Below are 18,782 nucleotides of genomic sequence, written 5' to 3'. Positions count from 1 at the left end.
TAATCCTTAAGATTCTAATTTGTACAACTGGCCAGATGGAAGTAATGGTTCCTGAGAAAGAGAAAATTGTGGAGAAGCAAGTTGTGGATGGAATGCCCTATTTTCACCATCGTCCAAAAAGCCCATTTGATTGTCTCAGCAGCCCCCAGTGACTGAAAAAAAAAAAGGTGAGCCTTAAAGATGATAAATGTTTAGTTGCATGGAAATGAGAATAACATTCTCGGGAACTTCTTCAGGCAACTGATGGGCAGGCCTGATGTCCCTGGAGACCCCTCTGAGTGTCCTTTGAAGGAGACTTTTATTCCTCTTCCTTTACATACACACACACACACACACACAAACTCAACATGCACACACACCCTCCACACACAAAGATGGTGATTCCATTAAGCCAAAGTTGAATAGAGAATTCACCTTTAAGATTTTTTAATACGCATTTATGTCTTTTTTTCTTAGAGTTACATCAGCGTTTGATATAGTTTCATTTCAGGAGTCAGAAACAATAGACCTTTGTCTAATAATTCTTTTCCCTAAATTATAAGCACTCAATACAGGGGCCTAGATATTTTCTGGTGTGAAAAGAGAGGAATTTATTCATATTCCCATTGTCTAACCATTTTATAGATCTCTTTTGCACTTTCTAAGGAAGGTGGGTTTTAAAAGTATTTATTAAAAAATTTTTAAAAACTTGAAGAGGAATTAACATTGCAAAAACAAAATGCATATAGGGTCACAGTTAAGTCAAAGGCAGCGCTTTATGTCAAAAAAGAATATTCCATGTCTGAACTCTTCCCTGAGTTGTCATGACAACCATTCCTTTTTTTTTTTTTTTTTTGTTCCCTTGTGAAGAGACAATTAGGTGCTAACCTGGGTGTTATCACAAGCTGTTGGAAAGAAAAGCTTCTAACCTTTCAAAAGATGTAGGATTGCTGGATTTTCATTGTTGCAACAGCCTCTATAGGAGTCATTATTGATGATAATGCTTTATTGTTTAATGATGGATCAAAGATGGGCTAGAAAATATAGGGGCCATCGTCAGGCCAAAACAGCCCACTCCTCCTTCATGGGGCCTGTTCGGGGAATGGGGAATGCTCATTGCAGGGACCACGAGGGCTCATGAGTCTGCTCTTTCCTGTCCATCACAGTACCTTTCTGCTCTCTGTTCTCTGTGATTACTCCAGGGGTGGAGCCAAAGACTGGAAATGGAGTCTCTTTGTCTGCCCAACACTTCTTTTCTTAATGAAATCAATTAAATCTTTTTATTTCCCGACCCCAGAGGAGGCAATGGTGAACTAAATAGACAGGGGCTTCCTGGCAGGAAAGACAGATATTAATCTCTCTCTCACTCACTCATTCACATACATAAATACCAATGGTGGAATTTCTTTGTGAAATTGCTGGTTGGACAATGGTTCCACCATTGGTATTACCTAGTCTTGGTTGGAAGAGTCTTGGCTGCAGAAGAGCAGATCAAGTGGCTGTCTGAAGGATAAACAATACCAAAGTGGGTGGGGTGGAGAACATTCCTGGACAGGGGAAAGCAGAGGCAAAGACCCTGTGTCAAAAGACACAGTCAGGATGTGAAGGAGGCTGGGGGGCTTGGGAGGGTAGGGGACGCAATAAACTTATGAGATGGAAATGAACGAGTGACTTCACCTTTGGCATGGATTTATCAACTGAGTGAGGAGTGGGGAGAATCTTGAAATCAAAATTGAAGGTTCAGAGGGTTGGTGGAGGAGAGAAATCCTGTGTATCACTGAGTGTGTAAGCTGTGCTTATACATGCAGAGCAAAATCAGAAGTGGCTGGAAGACTTCAGCCCTCCAGATAGCCTGCGGGCAGCTTAGGATGACATGGGGGCTGTACAGAGCACTTTCCGGAGGATGTGGTCAACTGGAATAACAGCATCTCTGATTTGCTGTGTGGGAATAGATAACAGCAGCAAGACTCACAGTACTGAGAGGCAGGTGATTTTGAGCATGGACGTCATCATTGATCTCATGCTCCAGAAACAGATTTGCATTCACCTGGAGGGCTTGCCTTACATCCGTCCAAATAAAGAATGCAATTGTGTATAAACTTAAGATCATTTCTGCCTGGAGATATTAGACGAGGAAAACAAAACACAGTAAATTTGTCCTATATCTATCTTGTTGCCTCCATTATTTATAATTCCAGACGCCTGTCCCAGACTAATTGGTGTGTGGTATCCCGTTACTACATCCTCTATCTAACAGCTGTATAACTATCTGGCATCTATTTGGAGACGGGAAATCTAAACAGAATAGCATAAATATTATCTACAGAATGTGGGGCCATCTACTCTGATAATGACATTTGGATTTCCTGAGCAACCACCATGTTTCAGGGGGTTTGCTATCCATCTTTCACACTTGACTTCCTTTAATCTTCAAAACAGTGGGAAAGCTTTCAGGATAGTGGTAGAATGAGGTAGATTTTATAACAGACAACTCCGGTAATAAACCGAATCTTGATTCACTCGCCAGAGTAAAGTAACTTGCCCCAATTCACCCACCAACAATCCAAGACTGGGATTTGAACTCAGTTCAACAGTAGAGCGTTTTCTTTCCTTTAAACGTTCATTTCAATGAAATCATATGAATGTTTCAAACAGCTCTCAGATAATAACGTGCCCTTCCTCCTTTCTGTGACAACAATGGCCACATTTTTAGAAGATGCAAATCCTCTCCCCACCAGGAATTTGAAAAGCCAAGATTTTTTCCCATTGCATGTATTACATTCTATCAATAGGTATTATTTCACATCTAAGCAAAACCCATGAATGTTAACCTTATGAACGGCTGGGAAAAGCCGACTTGCAAAACACGATCTCCTTCTCAGCCATGTGCCGCTGTGTAATTCTCACATATGTGGTCACTAAACTAGGAAGCCAAGCATATAGATAGTGAACGTAGAAAACACTGGCCTTAACTGCCTGGAACGTTCATTTCAATGAAATCATACGAATGTTTCAAACAGCTCTCAGATAATAACGTCCCCTTCCTCCCTTCTGTGATAACAATGGCCACAATTTTCATTTTTATTACATAGACATTGGAACGTCATGAGAATTATCAAACTTCTCCCATCCTACCTAAAGACTTCATTAAAGCTTTCTCATCCCAATTCTCAACTGTCACCTGGGAACATAATTGGGTATTTTGCATATGATAGCTAATGATAGATGAAATAGAAATTTGAGGATACGTTCAAAGAAAATAGAAGCAAACTTAATGAGATTTTCCCCTAAAACAAACTGTTATTATTCAGTAGATTTCATAAGAAAGACAATCATTAAAAATCTAATAAGTTCAAATGAGAGAGAACAGTGTAGGAAAAAAAGGGTATGTTGTGTTATAGACAAGAAATACATCAATAATACTAACATCCTCAATTGAGGGGTTACTAAGGGATGGGCATTCTTCTGTCTACTTACAGAGGCCATCATTTTGTCCCCAAAATAATCTTAGGAGAGAAGTATTATCATCTCTACTCTAGTAAAGAGGAAACAGAAGCACCCAAGTAATAATAAGAAAATGCTATTAAAAAGACTATATGTAATAGATTTTCCTGAAACAATTCAGAATGCCAAGGCTGTTGATCATAGCTAATACTTGCCTCCAGCTTAGAACTTTCTGGCTCACCAGAATCTAATAACTCCATACCCTACAGCAAACGTCATGTTCATTATCTAGTCATTTCTTCTGTAACATGACAAAGATCACTACACCATGTAATATTGTGCCATAAAAAAGCGTATGACTTAAGAGAAAAATTGGGTTAAAGATTCAACACTCAAAAAGAAAAAAAGTCATCAGTGATATTTAAAAAATAAAAGATAGGAACCCAAAAAGAATAGTGGTGTGGTTTTTCATGTTAAATGGCAAATAAATGTATAAGTACAATAACTATGGCACTTTACCTGATAAAAAGTGACCTAAAATTTGTTTATGACAACGAATGCCAGAGGGTTGCTGCATGGAGTTGACTGGGACATAGTGGGAGGGGTAGGTAACAGGCAGATATTTGAAGCTCGTGTGTGTGTGTGTGTGTGTGTGTGATTTGTGTATTCCTACACAACTGGCTTCAGTGGAGCACAACTTCCTGTGATCACCTAGTATTTCTTATGGAAGGAATCACATATTTATAAACACAAACTTTGTGCTGCCCTCAAATCGTACCCTAAACTATCAGTCTCTTAGGGATGCATTTGTATTTTCAAAGCAATTTCACAGCACAAGGGATTATTCTCTGCTCAGCACACCACTTTATGGGCTATTTGAGCTACACCTCAAGAAAAGGGCAAGAAGAGGAAGTGTCCTGACCATGGAAATGGGCAATACTTTAGGTAGAAGGCACCTGTGGGTTGGGCATCAAATATCAGTAGAGTATCAGAGGCAGAGCAGTGAGCAAAGGGAATTCCGAGAAGAGAGAAAAGCACGTGTGGTGAAAGAAACGATTTCATGTGTAATTAATAAATTATGCATTCTGTAGTGGCAGAATATTTGTCTTAATTGACAAATATACACTGTATGTATTTCTGGTGCACAACATATAGACATATGTTGTAGAATGGCTAAGTCATCCTAACTAACCGTTACCATTATCTTGCATAGTTATTTTTTTGTGGTGAGGAAACCTGAAGATTTCTCTCTTATCAGTTTGCAAACATTGTCTTTAGTTAGTCACCATCATACAAAAGATCTCTTCATTGCCTTCCTCCTGCAACTAGCATGTGGTTCCCATAGTGTGCATGGGGCCTAGGGTGGTACAGGTACCTCATAGCATCTCAGTAAAAATGGTGACCCCACAACTGCGTGAAATGAACAAGCAGTTGAAAAGTAAGGTATCTGCCATAGAGCCTATCTGGAAAATACAGTTGTCAATGGAGGCCCAGCATCGTAAGTTAACCATCTCCTTTGCCAGTGTTTTAACACCATCCAATAGCCCCACTCTTTCCTAATTGAATTTTTTTTTATAGACAAAAGGGTTAATTCACTAGTATAAATACACTGTTGGCTCATTTTTAGAGTATATAGTTATCATGAAAGACATAAGTAGTAATTCTGATGGACCCAAACATCTGAAATGGGGCTTCTCCTAAGAATTCTAGTCTATATTAAGACTCCATGCCCTGAAATTCCTCTTTACTTCCTTCTCCTTTCTGTTTTTTGAACAGCACTGAGAATATTCTGATTTTCAAAGTTTAAGACCTGTCATTATTGTAACTAATTATTAACAGCTTGCCTTGAAATCTCTCCAAATAGTCTTCAATTAAACTGATTCTGAAATTTACACGGAGGAGTTGGCAAATTTCCGAGTTGTTCACGAGCACTCTCTAATAGGTTTTCAAACTTCTTAACATCCCAGCAATTGAAAGTTAGACAAGGAGAACTCTGCTAACACGAAGTGCTGCTCTGATTTGCAAAGCGATAATGGCATCTCGTGATACTCACATTTTATTCAACAATGAACTGCTAGGCCAAGGTGAGACAATACATGGAACAAATTCAACTGAGCGTTGCCCTTGCATGGAAGTGATTGCACACCTGGGTACTCTGCTAGTATACTCTTGCTGGTATGTTTCTGTCTGACTAGACATGAGTAGGTATGCATTTAGGTATGGATTTTGAAGACCCTGCAACTTAATCAACAACACATAAATAAAATGTTTAAAATATATGAAAGTGGTTCCACAGGAAGCCTTCTCCTGATAGCTACACCCCAGCAACTTAACCTGGAAAAAATAAAAATTTTAACAGCTAACATTTTGTAAGTCTATGTAACAAGAAATTTATCAGCCACCTTATGACAAATTACTAAAGAAACTAAAATACCATGATACAAGAAAAATCTCTAAATCCCTTCATAAATGGTTAACTTGCTTATGTTTTCTATAAGCTTGCAACTAAACCCAGGAATATAGTAACTCAACAGTTTATAGACAGGCTAATTTGGTAGTCTTGCCTCTGACATTTTGGCTTTTACTCTTATATTGCCTAGAAGGGTTTTAAGGGTTGATGAGCACCTGTCCACCTCCAGTCCCATCTAGCCTGAAACATTTAACTGGCTGAAGACCTTGTGGCTATTTAATCTCCTGGGCCACAAGGGTCCCACCAAGGGCCTGGATGGACCCAGGGCAGGGAGCCACACCACCCTGGCAATGCATGGGACCAAATAAGAGTTTGGCCATTGATGCTGCCTTTGGTAGATCTTGGCCCAAAGGAGGAAACTATGAGCTAAAATAAAATCTGAAAGCATCCTCTAAGTGGCTGACTGACTGGACCCCATCTCGGCCAAGGAGATCCATAAAACTGAGTTGCTAGCCTGGAGAAAGGACATCAGACATGCCTCATCTTGCCCTCTCCCCTTCCTAGAGATGTTCTTTGTGACTCATTAACAGGCTTAAGGCTATTCAAGACATACCTGCAGGTCCTCAGTATACATAACAAACCACCTGAGTCTGGGCATGTGTATGTAGTAGTTTGTCTTTGATTGACAGCCTGTATCTTAAGTATTCCTTTCAACTAACTCCTGGACTTTTATACAAAGCCTCTTTCAGCCCATTGTCAGCTAAGAATCTTTAAACTTACCCATAACCTGAAAGCGTCCCCTCCCTTCCAGATGTCCCACTTTTTTGAGCCAAACCAATGTATGTTTTCCATGCACTGATTTATGACTCACCGGTAATTCCTGTCTCCCTAAAATGTATAAAGGCAAACCGTAACCCACCACCATCACTTGCTTGAGTCCACTTGCTCAAGGCTTCTTGGGTGTGGCTCAGGGTCATGTTCCTCAACTTTGGCTCAGAGTCAACCTCCTTAAATTTAATAAAACAAAAAGCATTTCATAGGTACTTCTTTCCCAGGCACTCTGTTAAACACTTTCTATGTATTTGTTAGATCTTCACAACAACCATGTGAGGTAGGAATAATTATTCTCTTCCTTTTACAGATGAGAAAAGTGGGAGATGAAGAGAATAATGATAGGTGTAGATTACGTGTATCATATTTTCATAAGGAAACTTCTAGAATACCACGCACAGGTCTTTGCTGGCTTGCCTCTGAGTTCCTTTCCTAAATGCTCTTTAGTTCTATAATCTAAATTAGACATGGTGGGTGTTAGAAAAGCCACATTCAACTCAGGAGCAGAAACTAGATTTTAATTCATTTAGGTGGATGATAAAATTAAGACTTCATGACCAAAACATATGGAAATTCCAAGGCATTCTGTGTCCTTCCCTAGGCCTGAACCATGCAGGATTGGCCAAGGTGGGGGGCCTATTTTGTCCACTATCAATGCCTGTCAGGCAGCCAAAATGGGATCAGGCTCAGCTGAAGGTCAGCCCGGAGGGAAGGGCGTGGTCTCAATAAAACTGCACACAAGGACCCCTATGTTTTGACATAGAGATTGGTTGTGATCACCAACTCCTTTACATTTCTAAAGAAATTATAAAGCAAATAAAATGGTGTGAAATAACCAAGCTCATACACTGTAGTTTAGTGTACAATAAATGTCAGGCAAAACAAGAACTGTGAAACCAAATACAAATCTGAATCTGCATTTGCTAAAAGAAAGCACTGGGAGATGACCCTGGGATGAAAACCCAAGACTTAGCAGTGAGCCTTCCACCTCACCAAAGGCCAAAGAGTCAGTGACTTCATTTCTCTTCTGGCTCTTAGTGGGATCGTATCCTTGTGGACCAATAACTCTGCGATCCTCTTAGATGGAGGCCTTCTTATGTTCATGCTATACATGGTCACGTACCACATACCAAGCTTCAGCCAATGAGGGACTGCATATAAAATGGTGGTCCTGTAAGATTATAAGGTTATATTTTTACTGTACCTTTTCTATGTTCAAATATATTTAGATACACGAATAATACTACTGTGTCCCAGTTGCCCACAGCATTCAGTAGAGTCACATGTTGTACAAGTTCATAGCCTAGGAATGCTAAGCAGGCTATACCATATAACCCGGGTATACAGAAGGCTGTACCATTTAGGTTTGAGTACATTCTCTGATGTTTGCACACTGACAATAGCCTAACTACACGTTTCTCAGAACAGAAACCCATCATTAAGCAATGTATAGCTATCCTTATTAAAAAATGCTTACAGACTACTTACTACATACGAGGTCCTATCTGAAGCACTTCACAGATACTAAGTTATTTAATTAACAAGAACTATTAGGAAGTAGGTACTAATATTATTATTATTATTACCATTTTACAGATGCAGAAGCTGAAGAGAGGTAATTTTCCCAAGATCACAACACTAGTAAATGGGAACTGAACGTAGACTAGCACTACACTCTTTCTTATTCAACGTTGTATGTAAAGTGGATTTGGGAGGTGAGAGTGCAGAAATATGGTCAGTAAAATTTATCTTGGTTTCCACGTACTTCTGAAGAGTCACTAGAGACTGAAAAACCTTCTAAGCAAAGTACAAACAGCTTGATAGTTTCTAGTTTGAATATAACAAAATTGAACACTCCATGAAATAAACATCATAGTTTTGAAAACTTAAGTCACTAGGTAGTCTTCGTTAAGAAAAAGTATGTATGTATTCACACACCTATACGTTCAAATATATGGAAGCAAATATAATGTATAGGTGCATACATATAATAAAACAAACTGTGAATAATTTCCTCAAATGCAAAAATTAATTTACTTATAAGAAGAAAAATAGAAATAAAAACTAAGACTCCATGGAGTAGCTTTTTTTTTTTTGGACTGGCTAGGAAGGGTGTCAAATCTTATAGCTGCTCTGTGCCCCATTGGAAGAAGCGTTGTCTTGGGCCACCATTCAATACACAGACACTAAGAAAAGCTGATGAGCTAGAAAAAAAAAAAATGTCCTTGCACAATTTTTAGGATACCTGACACCACAGATAAGCAAAACAGTCCTCAGGTAACCCACATACAGTCCATAGGCCACACATTGAACACCCCAACAGCATAGTTTACAAAGCCCTGGTGTGTAGGATGTTAGCACTGACCATGAGGGGAAGAAGGTACATGGTTTAGGTCCATAAAGGCCGGTGACCATGGTAAACCTTTCTTGAAGACTGTAGGTGAGCAGGGTAGAATTACATTAAGAGTCTAAAAGTATTCTAGTAGGAAAACATGAAACTTAAAAATATAGTGTAATTCACAACCTAAAGGCTCATTAATTCAATATTGTTTTGTTTTCTATTTCACATTCATTATATATCACAGAGTCAGCAGCTGACAGCTCCTTTTAAACATTCAGAGACATACAACTTCAAATTAACGTTGGCTATAAAAGTGTATTCCTTCCAGACAAGTTGGCAAAGTTACTTTTGATTTCAGTGGAGCCTTGGCTTGAAGAATTAAAGTCAAAATTTCCAGGCAGCCTGGTGAAAAAACTCTTGTATGTCTAGAGATAGGCTATTTGACCACAGAGTTATAGATAGGAAAAGGGTGCCCTTTATAGAAATAAGTGAACAAATCCATCACATTGATGAAGTGCCTCCTGTTTGCCTGAACTGCAGACACACTGATGCCCCAGAAAGACTAAAGGTCTGGTCAGGAAGACAGACATTGAAGTGAACAAACTAGTTGAGTGTATAATTAAAAATCAAGACCAATGACCTTAAGAAAATAGTTCTTTGAGAGTATTTAAGAAGCCATCTAAGACTTGAGGCTCTGGGATGGGTGTTCTACAGAGCAAAGGAGGAACATTCCACATAATCAATAAAGTAAAATAATAGAATTTTAAAAATGGCGTGTATAAAATTTCTGTGATTGAATGAGCATGGTATTCTCAAGACATGAAGGACAGCCGTGTGGATGGAGCTCTGGGAAGGCAAGGAGGGGACAGAGGTTAGAGAGGTGGGAACTGATGGACAATCAGTCTGAAGAAGTAGGCAAGTGCAAAGCATGTGAGGCCTTGTAGTTGCCATTAAGCATGGGGATCTTATCATCAGACCAAAGAGAAGGTGTAGCTATGGGAGGCTGTGGTTGAATGCATTATCAAGGAACTAGGCTTTACCTCAACATAAAAAGCAATAGTAACTAGTTGTTCAATTTAAACAGCCTTTAGAAGTCATGTGAAATAGGGACATGCCTGAACTGGGAAGTTCTGGATCATGGTAATACAAACCAGACCAAGGTGAGCTTCCCGTACTCTTCAGCCATCACATTTTCACATGTACAACCCAGGGAGTGGTTAGCAAGCAATTGGTTGATTGCTGATTTCTTCAGGAAGCAAAGACATTCATGGGGGCACCATCCAGACTACAGATAACACAATATTAGCACGAAATTTTGCATTCTACTAATAATTTGTCAGTGTAAAGAGTGGACAAAGCAACATCTCTAAATCTTGGTCACTTGTCATTTACTCTTTGTGAAACAGTATTAAGCAAGGAGATTTTAGTTTTCAGGTAAACTCAACTCACTCCTTGGTAGGTATGGTGAAGGTGTACCTTTAAAAAAAATACAAAAAGAAACATATTAATATAAAGTCTTTTCTAATAAGGACTCAGAACTCCAATGTAATACACATCATATTGTGTTAACCTTTTATAGAGAGAGAGAATAAAAAAGCAAACATGTCTTACTCAAGGTTGCAAATTTCTATAATCTCATGTCTTCATATTTAGATGTCATTTTGATTTAAAAGTCTTTCAAATCTGATTAAAGGTCTACTTCAAATTTCCATGTAGGAGACTTTTCCAGGGCAATGGATTCACCTGATGGCATTCAACCAGTTAACAGGTGCATGAAATGCCCACTAAGCGTGCAGAGTCGTCCTGTCTTCCTTTTTATCAGAATGCCCTGAAGACTGCTGTGTTTTCTCCCCTAGCCCTTGCCATTCTTGACATCGCTTTAAGTGTTCAGACCCCCTCTGCGGTCATTTTATTTGTAATAGTGCCTTGTGTGTTGTGTCTCCTAGCTCTACATACAAACCACCACGCTTACAATCTCCATGAACCTAAGTGCGTCAGTGGCGCTGGGGATGCTTTACATGCCGAAAGTGTACATCATCATTTTTCACCCTGAACTCAATGTGCAGAAACGGAAGCGAAGCTTCAAGGCGGTAGTCACAGCAGCCACCATGTCATCCCGGCTGTCACACAAACCCAGTGACAGACCCAACGGTGAGGCAAAGACAGAACTCTGTGAAAACGTAGACCCAAACAGTAAGTAACTCTCCTTTCCTTTCACCTTCCCATCCTACATCAGGAAGCTCTAGAAAATGTGCTGTGTGCTTGCCTGCCTCTCTTTGGGAAAATATGGTGAACGTTCTTGTCTTAGGAACAAGTTGCCTTGGTGTACGCAAACATCTGCTTTTCTGAATTTAACTTATTCCTGCCACCATTTTTCTTTTTGCTCCCTGTTGGAAAGCAGCTGTTAGAGGCTTTGCTTTAGAAGCTTCTCCCTTCCCTTGCTTCTTATCCTTTCATACTGAACCCTCCAATTGACATAAACATACCCATCAGGCTGGGAGCCACCTGTCTTTGTAGGCTTCCTGTTAAAAAAACTCCCATACCTAATATGCTGTATGGAATAAAATTGGAATATTTAAGAATTTTGGAAAGCAAACTTCTTTTCATTGGCATAAGAATATGGAGGAAGTAATTTTTTTTTTTGACTAAGCAAGACTTCTAGAAACAAAGTCATATAAAATGTTGGAAAAAGTTGTCAAACTTTCATAAGAGTGCAACAGGACCAGACACTACCAGGCCAGTAGGACAAAGATCAGCATGTAGGACAAAAACCTGGCACATCACCGCAGCAGAGATTTATTCTGTGAAATGATAAAAATTAAAGGATGAAATTAAGGAAGAAATATTAGATTTGAGATGCTCTGTGGCAGGTCTGCAATACCCCGGGAGTTTTCGGTCATGCTTAAGATTGACCCCAACTAAAATGGGCATAGAGTTGTCACTTTGTAAATAACACAAGACCAGCTCAGAAGTTAAATGCATAAGATCCTTGATCACTAATTTTACTATAAAGAGGGCTGTAAGAGTGAATTTCAGATTAAAAATACTAATTTTAGGATTTGTTATCAGGGAATATTTTGGCCAGTAGCATTTAGAATGGGGAAGATTCAAGGGTTCATGACACTTTCCGTTTTTAAGGGAGAAGAGGTTTCAGGTTAACCGTCATTACAACATATCATATTTCAGTTATGAGCTGATGTTTTTGTAAGCAAAGGCTTAATGCCAAGAAGAAAGAAGTTTCTCATTTTAAATATTCTTGAAGAAATGCTTTTGCCCTGACTTTGCCTAACAATTGCAATCAATGTAACCTGGCTTATTGTACCCTCAATGAATCCCCAACAATAAAAAAAAAAAAAAAAAAGAAATGCTTTTGCCCTGCCAGTAGGAGAGATAGATACCTTTAAAAGAAAAGTACCCAGGTGGGTTTCATCCTGACAACTACTGTGTAAAGGTCCATGTTCTCTGCCCATCTGCACTGGTAAATAATTCAGTGAATATTTGTCAAACGCTTTGAAAATATATAGACAAGGCAACAAGGTTAATTGTCAACACTGTGGGCCTCATCTTGACTTTTCAATAGGAGAGGTTTGGGGACAAAGTTAAAAGCAGAAAAAGGGGGTGGCGCCTGTGGCTCAGTGAGTAGGGTGCCGGCCCCATATACCGAGGGTGGCAGGACGTTGTGGCGGGCGCTTGTAATCCCAGCTGCTGGGGAGGCTGAGGCAGGAGAATCGTGGAAGCCCAAGAGCTAGAGGTTGCTGTGAGTCCTGTGACATCATGGCACTCTACCGAAGGTGGTAAAGTGAGATTGTCTCTACAAAAAAAAAATAAAAAGCAGAAAAGGAATCACACTGAGAGAAGGGAGAGACAGAATGAATGGAAACACTCTGTTGTGTTTCCAGAGCAACTCAGTCAATTGAGAGGAGGGGATGGATGGTGAACTGCTGTGGCATTTGGTGAGCCGAGGCTTTGGGCTGTAGCAGACCTGGGTTCAAATCCAAGCCACTCCATTTACCAATGGCCTTAAGAGTCACTGAGCTTGTCCAAAACTCACCATCTTTATGTATAAAATGGAGGTAATAATATCCACGGCATAAGATAAATGTATCACAAAATAGTATGTCTAACAAGTAGCACACAAATTCAATGTTAATTTCCTTACATTCCTGAAATAAATTTAAGCAATTTATTTTGCTTAAAAATAAATTTCAGTGAGATTTTTTAAGTACATATGATGGTATAGTTAAAGGTAGATTGAACACCATGAGGTAGATGAAATTGGTTCCCAGAAAGAAGTATTCTCATGAACGTGTGTAGACACACGATCTACGTATCCCTGAACTGCATAGGTAAATGTACCTGTCTGTTTATAATTTTGTAGGTTTTTATTATAGGACCTCTTATGCAATTTATAGTTCACAAAACTTCTATCCTACAGATATTCTAATAACATCTTTATATTTGTATACACCCAAATTAACTACATAATATAAAAATCAATACACAGAAAACATACTAGGAAGTCTATGTGTAGTGACAAATCATAACCAAATTATATGTTCTGAATTTGGACTATGAATATTAACTTTCAAAACACATGTCTCCCATTGCTAATTTTTAATAATTATGTCCAATCCTCGTTGAGGCTTTTTAGAGTATGACGGTTGTTGCTAAAATGTTAACATTAACATAAATACCAATACTAGCTTTAAGTACTCTGCAACAGGTGGTATATAGAATGCTTTGTATGGGAGATCTTGCTTACTTGTTATAAGTCTGTAAAGTGGCTATTATTATATTCATTTTTTCTGAAGAAACCTGGGTTTCATATGACTGACATTACAAAAGCCACACATCCAGTTAGCAGGAAAGGCCGTACTAAGACCCAGGTCTGACTGCTAGACCCATGCTTGTTTCTCTTTGCTCCTCTGTGTTTTTAGAACAAGTGGCATGTCAGAATCGCAACACAGAAATCACCCTTTTGGCTTCTTCATTTGACAATACAGTTTGTATAGACGGAATATAATGATGTTTGGGGGGATAGCCTGAGGTCAAACACGCTGTAAACTGTATTATCGCTTGTGCTGTCTAAAACAACAGGAGTAATCTGACCTCAGAGAAGGCTGCCCAGGTAGAGGCCTCATCTTAGTAACTCAAAAATTATATTGTCTGCAGTGATTGCATTTGGAATTCATTGGGTATGTTTCCTTGAAAAAGTGTTGTTGGGTTTTTGTTGTTGCTGTGTCAACACACAGCCAAGATAAATAGTTCAGGGGAAAAAAAGAAAAAAGAAAGAGAGCCTTTGTCTCATATCAGTCAGTCTGGAAGATTTCTAAAAATGGCTTTAGCTCTTTTGGTATTTTATAGACACTCGCTAAAATACCTCAAAAATGCTGACTAGATATTTGCCAAATCTCAGGAGGAGATTCATGTACCTCCAAACATTGGGGTTTCTGATGACCCAGCTCTTAAAGGTCCTAAAGAAGAATCCTAAGACCTTACCTGTCCCAAAGCTGTCCCATGGACCCTTCTGCAACAAGGCGATGTTCCATCTTTGTCTGTCTAATGCAGTGAGCACCAGTACACATGGCTGTTGAACAGGGGAAATGGGGCTCCTCCACTGAGGAGATAACATTTCAAATTTATTTTGTTTTAAAGAATTTAAATAATTTGAATTTAAACAGACATTTCTAGTGGTGGCTACCATATTAGGCAATGCAGCTCTAGACTTTGGCAAGGAGGTGACTATTCTGTGCTGGGAAACACCATCCTATTCTGTTTCATACCAAATACAACTCAAATGGTCTCTGATAGCTGACCTTTGGTAATGAAGAAATTATTTGCTGAATTTAAGTTGTCAGGTTAAAAACAAAAAACACAGATGATGTGCTTATAAAAAGGGATGTTTCTCTCCAGTGGGAATATTCTGTACATTATTTTCTGAGGAAGGGTGTCTGAGAGGAAGTCAGTTTTTAGCTTGAACTCCAAAGTGAATCGTAGAACAGAGATGTCCTCTTCCTCACTGCTGCTTGAACACTTGGTCTCTGTGTATTTCAGCCTTCAGTGTTTTCATTTTTAACAGCTCTGCCCTGCCATTGCAGTTTGCCATCTGGTGCATGCACGCTTCTGCTAACCCTACTGCACCCCACAACTACATGTCTACATAAAAAGAGTTTGCTTGTTGGCTTAGCGCATGGGCAGATGTTAAAACTGCCCAGCCCATGTCTTATTTTTCCTCAAGAAGTTTAATTTTCCTCTGAGGTTGCTTCTTTAACTAAAATCTTATTGTTTGAATTTATACTTTTTTCCTGTAAGGAATAAATAAAAAGTAAACCTTCTCAAAATTTTAACGTTCCTGTGTACGACTGACTTTAGATATTCAGAGTTGGGCCAATGCTTGGGGTCTCTGCATTCAGACTGAAAAATAGCAAGCTCAGAGGGGCAGGCTACTTATTGAATTTTTATGTAAATAAATAAGACATCCACTGCTAGAGGTTCCAAAGAGCCTGACCTCATTGGAAGCCTTTAAATTGGGCCAAGATGGTATATTTTCAACACTCCTTCATTAGAAGAAGGGTACCTCACAAACTCCAGGTCTCCCACCTGCGTCTTGAATTTTTTCCCCTCCACTCTCCGTAGTTCACTTGGCAGGTGTACGCTCACAGCACACTTGAAGGTGCCAGGTACACGAGAAGCCAGGTTTGTGCTTGGGCGATGGCTTACTGATGGCCGCTATGATCCATTTTAAGTTGATGGATAATATTACCTAACAGGTAGCACGGCTTTCCTGGGATGGGTGGATAAGAATTTCTGCCTTCTTCACCTGGACTGGTCACAACCAGAAGTTGCTCTGTGATTAATTCTCTGGTCTCATGCTTTTCTTAGTAAAGAATCACAGTGCTTAGTGATGAGAAGCCCTATACTATATTTGTTTAAAAATGCCATCCATTTTCTGAGCCAATGCCCCCAGGCAGTGCAGTGAAACACCTCAAGTATAATGGCTAGATCCAGAGAGTTTACTCTGGAAGGGCAGGCTGGTGGACAGCTAGGGACACACCCTTTTCTTGGATTAGGGATGTACAACTGATAAACTAATCTGGGGAGAGAGGCTGGACATATACTATGTAAAAGACTGGCTTAAGCTGATGAATAGATTGTATTGTGAAACACATGTTAGAAAAAAATAATTTATACCAAAAACATAAAATGTAAAGTCAGGTATTTTAAATATAACTTTGTATTCTGATACTGTTTTTCTTTTACAACCATTTTTATACCTACTGTAAGGAAACTATATAAAAAAACTTTTGCTGTTCTCAAAGAAAGAAATTATTACATAAAATAGAACTGTCAATGTAAGGAGGTGTTTTTTCTTTTTTTTTTTTTCATTTTTGTTTTTTTAAGCCTCAGAAAATGGATGTGGAAATTGATGGATGTGGGCACCAAACCCTACCCAAATAATGATGCTTAGAAAGTTCTGGAACATACTCCTGTGCTGTGTTAATCTGCTACAGTTCTTGTTTTGTTTTGCTTCCTCATTTGTTCAGAGCTCTAACACTCTAACATTATGTTACTTGTTTCATCCTCTGGACTAACCACATGGGCTTGCTGGTCAGCATGACTGGGCTAGGCTGAGATAAAAGGGAGGCCAACAGGAAGAAAAGAAGGCTTTGACTAGATAGATAAATTATTTGGGAGCTGGTCCCTCAGTGTTCCAACTCAACAAGTAAAACCCAACTGCCTAATCCCAAGAGGCACCAGTACTCCCATGTTCAGAGGTACCTGAATTGTGGTGAACTGGTCTACTGAAAGCTATTGGAAACCACCAAAAGTGTGGTCATAATATCAATGGTCTCTATCGCAGCCTCTTCTTCAAAAGACAAATAATAGTAACAATAATAATAATAATAATAATAATGAAGGAATATTGTGTGCACATTTATTTTCTACATACCTATATATTTACTTTTCCTGTAGACTGTATACCACCAGTAAGAAAGAGTGTACAAAAGTCTGTTACTTGGTACACTATCCCACCAACAGTATAGCTTTTGACTGCTTTCCAAAAGGTAAGAAAACAATCTAATTTTTATTTGTCTACGTGTTCTTGTCTACACTGAGAAACAGAAATGAAAACTGTACATGATTGATTACTTGCCAATCTATCTATTTGAAGAAATGTGTTTTCAAAGGTGATCTACTTTATAAACTTAGTGCTAGAAACTGATATTGGTCACATCCTGGTTTATTTTCTGGAGAGTATGTTTATGAGTGCGTGTGCACATTTGTCTTCCTTGAACAACTAGTCAATATTGCAGAGATTTGGGGTTGGTCATTCTGATACCTGCTCTATTTTAAAACTACCATTGATGAGAAAATATATCTCAGTGTATGTTTTTCCACTCTGGTTTTGAAAGGCAATGTAGAAAACTTAGAGGAGTTTTACAAGCCTAGTAAAGAATGTCTGTTCTGGCTTATTTTTATTAAATACATTCAAAGAAATGTACGCATTCCCATGAAAAGTATCCATTCAGAAATTAAGGAATGAGTTTATCATCTTAATGCTAAGATTGTTTTGGTTCCTTCTTTGCAGCAAGGAAATAGAAAAAAAAAAATTGCTACCTGGGTTGCATAATGTGTTGGTGATGATTTGATCTGCCTTTGAGAAAGATTGAACCAACTTCAGTCATTACACGGAACCAGAGATAGGGTCCTTGAAAAACTACAAGTCTAAAGATGAGTTCCAACATAGTCAAATCCAGGAAATACCAATAAATACCAAGCGTATTCAAACTAACAGCTTAGAGAAAACTACGGATTGTGTGATATATGAACCAGCCACATGCATGGGCTGACCTGGGAATAATAATCACCTCATCTCAGATGCTTATATATTACCCTGGGCTCTCACTAAACAATATATGCTCTGAAAGAATATTAGTATTATTATCTCCCTTTTTCAGCAATACTTTAGTACAGTGTAAAACAACACTTTCTTTGGCCAGCATCTTCACCTAGCTGGAGTTAAGGCTTTCCAAATGGTAGGGAAAAAAAAAACAAAAAAAAAACAAAAAAACACAGAGACTAGGGAGGTCATTATAGTTATATGGTGACTTTGAATAAGAAGTTCTCTTCTGATTTTTCTGAATCTCTTAATTGTATTTACAAAATAACTAGGGAGACCTATCTCCAGAGAAATTCCAAGAGAGTAGCAGTGAGTTCAAATCGTGGGAGGGGGTAGGATGGCTTAGTCACGTGGACTGGTCTTTCTCTCCTCTGTATCACCAACATGGGACTTTTATCAGATCACTGCTGTTTCTTCCCACCTTTGTTTTTGCAATGGTATTCTGAATACAAATAATATCTCGCTTTTTTTTTTTTAAATCCATTTAGCGCTGTAAGATAGAACGCGAGTACTTTCAAAGAGTAATTACATTTCCTGTTGATTCTAGATGGATGCCAGCAACTCAGTCTTTAATTTAGGATGTATTGTTCATATATTTATTTCCTTTTTCCATATTAACATGATCTGTCCTACTTTTTAAATAGGGCATTCTTTTCTACCAGCAAATATGTAACTGTATTCCAGTGAGATTTCAAGTTTTTTGAGTACAAGTGCTTGTCAAAACACTGCAGCTCATCATTTTAATAGTCTTTTTACATGAGGCTGCCTGAGAATAAATGAGAAGGCATTTTCCCTGGGTAAAAATGATAGATTTAATCTCAACCATTAAAAATTCCCTTTTGCTCCTTTCTAAGTTGATGCCTTTTGGTTTAAAG

General features: G+C 38.7%; 1 protein-coding gene across 4 annotated transcripts in view; it reads left to right on the top strand.

Annotated features, from left to right (window-relative positions):
* The window catches only part of GRM7 (glutamate metabotropic receptor 7), a 988,889-nt gene that overhangs the window by 909,948 nt on the left and 60,159 nt on the right, over positions 1-18,782 (top strand). For 3 of the 4 annotated variants that reach the window (XR_008381860.1, XR_008381859.1, XM_053600337.1), the window contains exons 9-10: positions 10,952-11,198; positions 16,980-17,071. Coding sequence is in view for 2 of the 4 variants with exons in the window: in XM_053600337.1 (XP_053456312.1) it covers positions 10,952-11,198; positions 16,980-17,050 (318 nt within the window). In the remaining 2 variants the exon portion in view is untranslated. The remainder of the gene's footprint in view (positions 1-10,951; positions 11,199-16,979; positions 17,072-18,782) is intronic. The other variant, XM_053600338.1, reaches the window with a different exon arrangement.

This window comes from Nycticebus coucang, chromosome 8 (assembly GCF_027406575.1).
Source record: "Nycticebus coucang isolate mNycCou1 chromosome 8, mNycCou1.pri, whole genome shotgun sequence".
NCBI lineage: Eukaryota > Metazoa > Chordata > Mammalia > Primates > Lorisidae > Nycticebus > Nycticebus coucang.
This window is presented reverse-complemented; position numbering and strand designations above follow the sequence as displayed.